At 34.3% G+C, this 12,113-nt stretch overlaps 1 protein-coding gene across 1 annotated transcript; it reads right to left on the bottom strand.

The window, feature by feature from the left end:
• Positions 1 to 1,530: 1,530 nt before the first annotated feature.
• On the bottom strand, positions 1,531 to 11,465 carry LOC138310387 (arrestin domain-containing protein 3-like). The gene is made up of 7 exons (XM_069251593.1): positions 11,140 to 11,465; positions 9,907 to 10,053; positions 6,519 to 6,739; positions 5,953 to 6,135; positions 5,365 to 5,547; positions 3,580 to 3,820; positions 1,531 to 2,541 (listed from the first exon to the last, which is right to left on the bottom strand). Exons 1-7 carry the CDS (start codon positions 11,252 to 11,254, stop codon positions 2,324 to 2,326), a joined length of 1,308 nt encoding a protein of 435 aa, XP_069107694.1. The 5' UTR covers positions 11,255 to 11,465; the 3' UTR covers positions 1,531 to 2,323.
• Positions 11,466 to 12,113: the final 648 nt, after the last annotated feature.

Here is a 12,113-nt window from a genome sequence, read left to right as displayed (position 1 = left end):
AGCGCTTGCCCTTGTGGGGAAGCTCTGGCTACTATTCTATAACCCAGGATAAAATTTAAAAAAAAAATCCTAAATTTAGTCGCCTTTTACGATCATGCACAGGTACACTTCTGATGTTCTACCTGCAGGACATTCGTAAACAGTTTATGTGATGTAGTAAATCTTTTTCCCGAATGATCATCCTTAAATATGCTATTATGTTAAATGTTGCGCAATATAAGTAATATTGTTCATTTTTCGACAAAATAATGACGTAAAATAACTGATTCTGAAAATTAGTTTTTATCGGATTTTATTTTCTATCAAAGAATATGCATCTATCTTGCAAATTTAAGAAAGAAAACTTATCTTTTGCAATTACGTATCATTTAACTCTAATTTATTTGACTTATACCGTTTTTGAGAACGTTCATGGCGGCCATCTTGAATATTTTCAATTCCCCAAAGATGCTAAGGTGGCATCATTCGGATTCTGATTAAGCACATCCTACTGCAACATAATCAGCAAAAACATTTTATGCGAACTATATTTTTGGGTTTTCTGGTTGGCACCTGGACTACACGTGTAATGGTACCATACAGTTATGAATAGAATATTCTTCCTTCACATGTTTGTCATTCTGGCACAATAATGCACAGACTTATTGCGTATGACGGAAACCATGGAACATATTTAGGACGTAGAAGATCGTATCTGGTGACAGAAACTATTGGTCTAATGTGTAAGACATCGCTATTATTTTGGTCGTGTTTTGTACATGGTTAGTTGCAATCACCTATTCAATCATATTACCTGACAGTACACATTCGACCACATTGTCCCACTTGTGGGAATATGAGAATAACATTATATATATAATGCTTCATCAATCTGAATGGATTCCAAGATAAAAATAAGTACCAAAAAGCATAGGTTGTATAGGTGCAGCTGAAATATTAGCAATCAATTACTGCAGAACAATATATATCATATAGACTAATTGCTTGTGCGTAACGCCCTATTAACAGCCAGGGTCCTTTAAGGACGCATCCTATATTTGCGATGTGTTTTGGTGTGTGAATGTTAGAACCAATAATTGTACCATGCCTCTACTCAGTTCCTGGTATTTTTGGAGTTTACTTGACAAATGTGAATCGTACCATTTTCACCGCTGGATGTTTTGCAACACTACGGTCAATGGGACGGACTCACAAGGCGATACAATACCAATACACCACTTTCTCCAAAAACATAGAGACATCCACTTAACTGCGGTGACGTAGCTATGAACGACGGAAGGAAGATTTCTCACAGATAGTCGCCGTCAGAGCTACGTCATCGAAGTTAAGTGAATGTCTGTATGTTTTGGAAGACTTCAGTATATCAGTATTGGATATCCTTGTAAATGTGGAATTCTTGCTTTTTTTCAAAGGAACGAAAAAAATGAAGAATCCCAAAAGCTAAAGCAAAGAACAAACTCTAAAGATAGTAAAATAAGGATAATATTAAATGCAAGATTTTTTTTCTTTAAGAATAATTCAAAAAATCAATAATGGAAAAATAAGTTTATTGTACATACATGTGTACAGACGTGCATTAAAATATATCATACATATGTACACAGGTAATTGAAGAAGATGAAGTTATGTAAATTAACATAAATAATTTTTGTTAGACATATACAAAACGGTTCATGTTTGGCATGTTAAATAAATAATAGAATATTTTGTTATGCTTTTATGACGTTTAAAATGTTGATTATAGAGAATAAATAAATGGTTAACAGTTACGTTGGAAAGCGCTGAACAGTTCATTAGTACCTCATTTTGACGTTATGCCGTAAAATGGCATCATGTAACACTTTCCGACTATGATATGCATAGACTAATTGTAAAGCACAAACCCGATGTTTTCCATTTATTGACCTGGATTAACGAAATAAATAAATAATTTCAAATTTTGGCTCCAAGAGAATTTCTTTACACTGGCATGTAAAGATAAACTCAAATATGTATGATTTGTCAAATATTAAACAAATTTTCGCCCATTTTTTTTATTTATACTGGTTTTATACTGAGAAAAACTCAAATAGTATGATTTTTCAATTATTAAACAAAGTTCGGCCCCAGAAAATGTGGTTAATACTGGTTTTATATGAAAACATATCAAATAGTATAATACTTATTAAACACATTTTGGCCCCCGAAAATGATTTCATACTTGCGTGATAAGAAATAAAATTAAATATGTACGAATCTACAGGTTATGAACAGACGTTGGTCCCAGAACATTATCAATACTGGTTTCTATTAAAGACAGAATAGTGACGTATAAAATGTCAAATTAGTTTTTCTTTTGTTGTTTTTCTTTCACAGTGAAATTGGCGTCCGGACGATTCCAGTCGTAGTATGGATAGACTGGTGCCCATGGTTGATTGGACGGTTGGTTAGTGGGCTGGACTGCATTAGGGGCGACCTGTCCGTCTTCGTCATCCACTTCATTTCCTTCGCTATACCCTCCAGACATTGCTCCTAACGCACTCCTCCCGTACGATGGTGGCGCTGTAAGAATAACACACTGGAATTATATTAACGTAGACAAAAGAAACTGTATTGGAACTCTACTTTACCGTTGAAAGCATGTAATCTGTGTACATTGTAATATATCTGATGGTTGAGTTTTAACGTATTTTAATGCAAACACAATTAAAACTGGATTGGGCACAAGTTATCACAACCAATAAAAGCCCTCTCCCATCTGATCTTATGGTATGGACACACAGGTTATCGTAGACGCACGAAACTTATTTAATTTTGGAACTTACTTAACATTCACAATGTATGATCTGTGCAATATGCCTTATGAAATGGACATCCAGGCTAACGTCCATAATCTTAAATTAAATACAATCAAAGAAACATTGCGGATTTATAAATAGAAACTAGATATTCTTTTACTAGTTAGCTCTTAAGAAATTCATGTATTCGATAGGTCAACTACCTGAAATATAATGCATAGTACCCATAAAAAGTATCAATTACATTTCTTTAGAGATTATGAAATTGTAGACTGGATAAGAAATTATCATCTCCGACACAGGAGAATCAGTATTACCGTTTTTTCCCTTTATTCAAACAAGAGACATGATAACAAAGTTAATCAAACAATTTAATGATTTATAAAAACGATAAAATGAAAAAACTCATTTTTTTATTCTTTGTGGAATACAGCATAACTATGATTTAAGTATTATGTTGAACAAATTCTTCTTTCATTATACTGTAAGTCAACTCATATAAGCAAGAGATTAAAATTCGCGAAGTTTCCGCCAATCACAAATCGTCAAATTTAATCGCAGCGAGAATGTTTGACGCACAGGAACAATAGACGTCTAGATCGTGGAATTAAATTTACGGAAAAAATGTTTTAGGTGAGAAAACGCGAAAATATTTCCCTACAATATTAAGTGGATTTACAGTGCCATGTCATTCATCAAAATTCTACGTCTCACGTATGCAATGACATAATGTATAGTGGATGGAACATCTGCACGGGTTCCGAAATGGCTACCCATACATCAAAAATAGATTTAAACTTACGTATATCTGCCGGCATCAATGCCTGCGGGGGCGGTGGGTAGGCGGGGTTATTGTTATAGATGTCAAAATATGACGGAGGCGGGGCTGAAGGATTGACCATGGGCGGGGCAGTTGGTTGAGGGACAGGTTTGTTCATCGGTACACCATTCTGCTGGACAATTGACTTCAACGGTATACTGCCGATGATAACCCCGATAGGTACACTCAGGTCAAAGGCGATTCCAGAGGGAACAACTTGCAACTGTAACAGTAAAGATTATATTTAATGCAGATACCATCTGTCTCAAATTGTATAGCAAATAAATTATGCATGCGGAACCTTCATCTGCTTACAATGTATACAACCTGCAGTATTATTGATGAAATGATAAACCTCATGTGAATGTCATCGGATTATGAATGGAAACAATGACATCAAAAGTAAACATATCGTAGAACGTAGTGTCAATGGGTTGTATGTTGTAAATGTACATATTTTAGTGGTTATCATATGTTAGCGCCAAACGTTTTAACTGTGCCAAAATGATTGCGTTTACAGTATGCTAGGAATCGGTGCAAATTACCCAAAATATACCAGTACATCATATTATTATAATAGCCATATACCTCCTGAAAATTTAGATGACACAGATGCTTAAGAACTTTTTTTTAACTTAAGGCGAAAGTAAATATAAATATATTGTAAATTGTAAAGATAAATTGCATGTATCATTTGATATACTACATGACGTCTAATTAGGCATTAAATATCCCATCTTTAAACATTACAGAGTTACCTCCCTTGCGGCAGGTATACATTATGACGTTATTTAAGCATTAAACTTTCTTCCTGTGGCATCTATGCTCTATATAGATACAAGAGCTTTGCAGACAATCTTCATAATGCGCGCTATTATGAGATGATTGTGTGCAAAGCTCTGGCATCTATAGAGACCATAGATCCCAAAGGAAAATAGTTTAATGCTTATATTTATATTATCAACTCATTTTAGGGTTTCTGCATTAACATTATTTCAGCTTGACCATGAAAACCATTTATCAACGACGATTTAATGCCCAAGATTGAATAGCCATTTTGACGGTGATCAGTTGACGTCACCACGTCAACATTAATGACGTCACAATGGTCACGTTTTGGGTGCCAGTTGTACCGTCATATACTTCACTTTGCCTTAGTTAGTTTATACATTAGAAGTGACAAGTAAATGTGAATATTCTTTTATATTTACATATGCCTCTATATAGTCAATGGGAGGGGAGTTGCGTTCAAATTAGCGTAATCGCAATGACGTATGAATACAAACGCAGTGTAAGTTCGAACTACTTCTAGTTCACGCCTCGATTAGATTATGCGTCATAAGTTGACGGATTTCAAAATAACAAAAGTTTTTTTTTATATTCAATTAAATATGTGTTTGACATCAAAAAGGACGTGTTCAAGCATTGTAACGGTAATAAACAACAAAATGAATCGCTGAACGGGGCTATAACCGGGGGCTTTCCTCAGTAATGTTCGGGAATGTTGTTACGTCAGTATATGTGTACGTCACTCATCTCACCTATATGTACATTGAATAAATCCGTATTTCATTGCGTTCATACCACCTTAATGTAATCGAAACACTAGTCAATCTCTATGTGAGCGCAACCTATGTTTGTCACTCTAAAATGTCTGACATTACACTCACAAAAACAGGACGTCAAAACCAATACCTACTCGCAAGGGCAGATAAATCCGTAATATACAATACAGACTAACATCTTTTTTTCAAAATAAATCCACACCTCTACTACATAGTCGATGGTTATGATGTTGCAGCCCGGCAAACCGGAAGCAGGTATTGGCGGAATCACTAAGCCCTCCCCATTCCAGTGATCTGTCTCCCCCGGTGGTACTTCCAACTTCCGGAGCTCTGCTACTTCCGTCTGAATCATTCTTGTCTTACCCCTCGCGTGATAACTGACGTTCTGTGAGGGATAAGTCAATGTGAGATATCATCAAATATATATAACAATACAACTCATTAATTAGACAGGACTCATTTACCAAATTTCACTCAAATAGCACCCATCATTTACCGACGATTGTAGCAATAAAGATACCCGAATTTATCTCCTCGCATCATTAATAAATTAAAAATGAAACATAAAACATTAGCAAAAAAAGTGATTGCCATTAACGATAATGGTATTTTATTACTTTTTTGTTTTGATGTGGTCATGATACATTCATTGACGTAATATATGTAACTGTGAGGCTGAAGCTAAAACTTTCATCCCAAATCATACACACAAAATATTGACTTTAAGAAGAAATGCATAATTCATATCTATTACGGAATCTTAGGGGTTCATGGGTTAATGAATTGTTACCATCAGGAGGTTAATCTGATGATTTTTCATCGCTCGGCGACTGAGGTTGCTAACTTCCCCTTGTACCGTGATCTTTTCTCCTGGCACATATCCTAAACGAGCGAGTTGTAGGCTCCCTGTGATCGGTCCGGATTCACAACACAAGCAGCATAGCGTCTTTGATCCCGAATTACTGGCGCTTTTCTATAATGGGTATGTAAAAACACTTTAAATAATGTCTCATGCTAATGTTAATGCAGTCAATCCGTTTCTATAGAAAGAGTTATTAATACTTGATGACAATTAGTTTAAATTGGTTTTCGATGTTTTATACATCATTGCAACCAAAGGGGGATATACAAATAATATGTCTAAAATGAACCAAATATTGATTCAAAGGTTCTAATGGCAGTAAGTATCGTATTATTATTAAGTATAATCTACTTGCAAATTACAGAGTTAACTCTCTTGTGGATCTCACATATTTTTCTCTATCATATCTTCTATATGGTATGTAATTTATTGTATTGTCAGAAATGGCGGAGAGAAATGAAGAGGAGTACCTCTGATGGATCGGAATGACTTACCAGTACATCACCACGTGAATTTAAGTCCAGTAGCTGTATCACTGTAAAAGGGTGGAAGTGTTCATTGTCGAAAGCCCAGGGTCTGTCTACGATCGCTTGAAGGTAGTATCGAACGCGCCCAATACTGCCTTCAAATGATGTGGCGCATTGAGCAGGAAGCTGCATACCGAAGGCATACGTGTATGGTCCAGGTTTCATAATCAGCTGATCCTCCCCGGGTCCTACAACATTTTATCTAGTATTAATGTATGTTCTTGTATCATGATCAATCATTACCTACCTTTGTGAGCCAATCAGGGAATCAAATAAAGTATCTTACTGTATATATATGTACCGGATTATTTTTGGCGGAGATGATAATTTTGCGATTTCGCGGGCCTCGTCTTGGTCGCGAATATTTATCCCGTGAAATATTAAGAATCGGATGAATTTTGTATACACTTCAAGCCACATCAAAATATTGATATTCGCTAAAATTTCATTTTAATATAGGGTCCAGATCGCGACAATTATGGCCCCCAAAAATAACCGGCTTTACGGTTATATATATATATATTATTGCGCATACGTTAGATCTTTCCTAACAACTTTATGAGAGTTCGTGTAGTTTCGTAATCGTTCGTAGCCATACATCTGGAAGCTAGTGGAATCGACAGAAAACAAAAAGTATGGTATTGAAGGCGAAAAGGGCTTGTGAAAAAGTTTATTTATTATAAATGATGTTTGAGGGTACATGTATATATGCAAACCGTTACTGTTTAGCTGGTTATTTTCGCTGGGACATAATCGATTTTGCAAAACACTAACTTTTTTGCAGAAATGTAGTCCATAAAATGATAAAAAATATTGAAGTGTAATGTCAATAGTCAGGCTGCGAAATTTAAGCAACACTTATAATAATAATTTTACTGCAAACCAACTTTCATTCATTTTTAATTACAATGTGTATTCGCGATTTCCATTTCAAAACAAGTTCGTCAAGATAAACATTCGCCTATTTGAAATTGTATGGAGAATTCTATCAATATTAATGTTGCAGATATTAATTTTCGAAGACAAAATTTCGCGAATATACTTGGATCTTGAAATTCGTTAAAGTAAATCGCACGCGGGAAAAAGTTTATTTACAGTAACGGTCACATAGTTTAAAAATACTTACGTAACAGGGTTAACCATGCATGACTTAAAATGTATATAAAATGTGCAGTCACAGTTTGGCCTATGAGACACAGCAATCGCTATTTCTAAGAAAGTGCTTAAGGGATCTTTCTAAAATCTCATCTGACTAATTATTAGTCAGAGTAAGAAGAACGAAAGTTTTCTCATAAATGAAAATATTGTCTTTGCTAAAGAATACTGAAAGAATGTGTCATTTATTCAGAAAATAAGAGAGTCTCACAAAAGTTTCACTATGGAAAACTTATATCCATATATGCGTGTATGTAAAATGTACATGTTATTTATATGTATATCAAAGATCGACAACATGAATGTTACTGTTATAGTGGACACATCCTCGTTAACCCAGGAGTCCCATCACTGTCATTATATCCACCTATGGATTATGTTATAATAAAACCGAAGGCATTGCATGAGAAAAATCATACCAATCGCAGATCTAAAGAGTCTTCTGGTAAAGATTAGTAGAGAGCCATACAGTCAACCAGAGTGTACCGTTATTCGAGTCTTTTGATATACATCAAATGTCCACATTACCTGTCTCGTCTGTTGACGCACACAGAGCCTTCATTATTTACTAATACATAGTCAAGGGTGGACATAACGACAGTGATAGTGACCCCTGGGGTATCGAGGATACCTTGTACATATTTCTGGACAAGTATATAGTAGACCGTGTACATGCTAATCTAATCACCTTTAAGTACAACAAGGACGCCCAAACTACGGCATAGGTCATTTCTGTTATTACTATATATAATGTATACTAAGTGGTCGGTACCGCAAGCATTATGTATTTAAATACCCTTGGTAAATGTAAATATCACTGTCAATACTCCTAATTCTATACTGGAATTATTCCTGATCATATAATTGACCAGTCACACTGTGAGACAGTTGTTCATGCTTGTCACGATTTCAGTAAAATTAATGTTCCTTGCTTCAAGTGTTAATTCGTAAATAATCGATATTCATCCCGTATAATATTTATATCATCTTTATGCCAAGTTCGTTTTAAAACAATAATGTCGCAAAAAGCTATCAATATGATATTCCATTGAACATAGAACGGCCTGGTACGAAATGGTGCCTATGTGTCGTAGTTGAACACTGCCTCAGAAAATTCCTCAGGCACAATTTTCTATACTATGTTATAGGTTTCCAGTTATTTCAAGCGAATACATGCATAGTATTATTTTTGTCCAAAAGAAACATAACTACCATTTTTTATATCCTTTTGACCACTCATATGACTTCAAATACATAATTTGTAGACTTGCGGTATAATTTTCCTTCGAAAAGACCATTATATTTATAAGGGAAAAATAAAGTATCGCTGTGAATTTGATATTTTACACGGTTCGGTTGTATTGCCTGGTAGGTAAGCGATATAAAACAAGTAAGATAAAATAAATACAAACGTTTTGATAATGGTTTGCACGATAATTACTTTGCTCCATTAGCAGTACTAGTAATAGTCTATCTGTCTATTAGTCTTATGAGCTACAATATTGCAGCTATGAGAAATTATATTACCCCTTGGAAGTATTCTTCACGTTGTCATTGCACGATGTCGTCCTAATGCACCGTTGCGAATCAAATTGGTTGATTGGTTTTATTTATGAAAGATAGATGGTGAGAATAATGATGAAGTTAAGTCGATATATAAACCAACTAGGTTATCTTTCAACGAGGACTTTTCTGGTGTCATGTTGCACTACGTTTGACTTATATTATTAATATTTGTATTTTGAGTTGAAGTATAGACCAATATAATGATAGGGTTACCTTTAAACGAGGTTTTTCTTACGTCAATTGTTTATTTGTTTTCTTATGTCATATTGCACTATGTTTTGTTTTCAAAATTTATATATTAAGATTAAATCTTAACCAATATACAGGCACACGAAAATTTCATTGTGTATAAATTTTCGATGTTTACGTGAATTCTTTGTTACCAAAAATAGAAAAACAACGCATCATGTTTTATATAATAATGTTGTCATTATTGTTTTATCGGTTGAAAATACCCACAAATATTCCATGTTATCTTTTAACATACAGTAAATCAAATTTCTTTTCGCATACGATTTATTTTCGTGAATTTCACAATCAAGGTAAACTCGCGATTATCTCATTGTATTAATATCTTCTATAATTCTTGCACAATTTAATCCAAAATAGCCCTGATTTACTATTTTGTACTCACCAGGAACGAGGAGTTTAATGATGTTGTCGAAGTAGGTTTCATGGTTTCTGTAGTGCTTGGTATATGTCCTCCTGTTTTTCCCACTGCCTCTAGATTTTTGTTCAGTCCAATGGACGTCTGAATATCCCCGGAAACGTAATCGTATCTCTGGTAAGACAATAGACAATAATATTTAATATTAAAACTGCATCCAAATATATCGAATCTGCATTGACATATTAAATAAAGCAAAGGCAAACGCGAAGTCATATTTGCAAATAGATTTTGAATTGTACGCAATATTCAATTGTCATTCGACACTTGTTGTAAAAGGTGTAAAACACGAAAAGGACTCAGGATTACGTTATATATAAGGTGTTGTTAAATTAAAAATGCACCATCCTAGATTATCATTTGAACAATGTTTGATAATTATTTCTGTATACCTATATCTAATTAATACAAAAATACACATATAATGATTTGTTTTGTTTTCATTGACTACACAACCAGTACCTCATTCCATATAAGGAATAGTTGCATGGATTGTTTTGGGATGCATTTAATTATTTTTCTCAATTTTCTCAGTGATGGTAATAGTGAAAATTAGTAACTTTTGTTACTAAAGAATAATACTAATTCGTCTCTCCTGTTTTGATAGATAAAAATTCCATTTTCCGTGGTGTCACCTTTAACTTGGTAAACCTTTCTTATTGCCTCGGCTAAGTTAAGTGGGAGTAATGTCTTTTAATTGAAAATTAGTGTCAATAACTGTATTTGTTTGACTATGTATTAATTAATTGTCTAGATTAATTATCTATTGACAATAGCTTCCTATGGCTTCATGAAAACTGTACAGTGTATTTGTTTGCTCATCTCCAGCCAAAATCGATTACTAAAACAAGCATGGAATATTTACCTTAATATTCTAATGTATGCTAACAATACTTCGCTCTCTCATCAACACATGCGTAAATCAACGTCCAGATAAATGGTATTAATTGCTACACGTACAGGGATTAAGTGTATCATTATATCTCACCACACATCTCCCTTTCGTATTTCCTTCAACAAATGATAAATCGATAGTCACACCAATACATGACCCCTCAGTATACTGTAGCAGTAAACACCACGGCTAAACTATAGAATAAATCGCATTATATACGTCAAAATGTTGCATGCCCATATATATACTATTATGCATATATATAATCATTGGTTTCTTCCGTAAATAAGACTGTTAAGTCTTACCTCTCACTTTCGTATCGCTGTCCACTTCTAAGGTTACATTTCCTTGTACCATCTGACCAGGGTAGAACACTGACTGACCACCATTGATCTGGACATCCAGATTTTTAACCCCCATGTTCACTCACACAGCTATTTCCTGGAGCTTACTTGATAGTAATACTTCTCTGGGCTATTCCATGCACTAAAATGTAAGTAAAGACAACAACATATTCGTATGTGCCTAATACATGTACGAAGTATGTTTGAAGGAATTGTTATACCCCGATTTCCCAATACTCGTATATAGTATGAACATGCCCGTGTCCATGACGTTAGTCAAACAGGCTATTTATAGATCTACTGTGTATTAAGAAACACCAGTGTGTAAAACTAATGAGGTCATCCTACTGCTATAAAGGTATTGTATTCACAATGCACATATACGTACATATGTACCTATGACACGAATACGTACATATGTACCTATGACACGAATTATATAACACGTTTTGAATGTGTGTCGGAAATTGGTTAATATAGCGGAAAAATACAATGTAGGATATGGTACGCATATACAAGTTATTGCTGAAAAGTACCAATCTTCAACATTTTATACAAGTCGAGGAAACTACCAAATTGTGTACGTATTATACACCAATTACATGGATGATATATAGACCAAATTAGTATTGAGCAAAGATAAAGACTAATTTACTAAAATTTATTCACCGAGAGCGGCTAGCTGTTATTTAAGGAACTAAACACGAATATTTATTTTCTGACATGCAAAGAAATATGTTATGTGCCACAGTTAAATAAAGGCGAAATAGCAGCTTGAAAGCGGTTAGGTTTAAAGCAATTATATCTAATTCATACAAATTCATACTCGTATTTGATTTATAAAGGATAGCTTGCGTATTTGGGTATCATACGCAATTTGGTGGTTTTCTTGGACTTATTAATTCAATTTGTTTTTCATTTCGTTTCTTTTTCTA

Source organism: Argopecten irradians, chromosome 16, assembly GCF_041381155.1.
Source record: "Argopecten irradians isolate NY chromosome 16, Ai_NY, whole genome shotgun sequence".
Taxonomy (NCBI): Eukaryota; Metazoa; Mollusca; class Bivalvia; order Pectinida; family Pectinidae; genus Argopecten; species Argopecten irradians.
The sequence above is the reverse complement of the archived record's forward strand: the minus strand, read 5'-3'. Positions and strand labels throughout refer to the sequence as shown.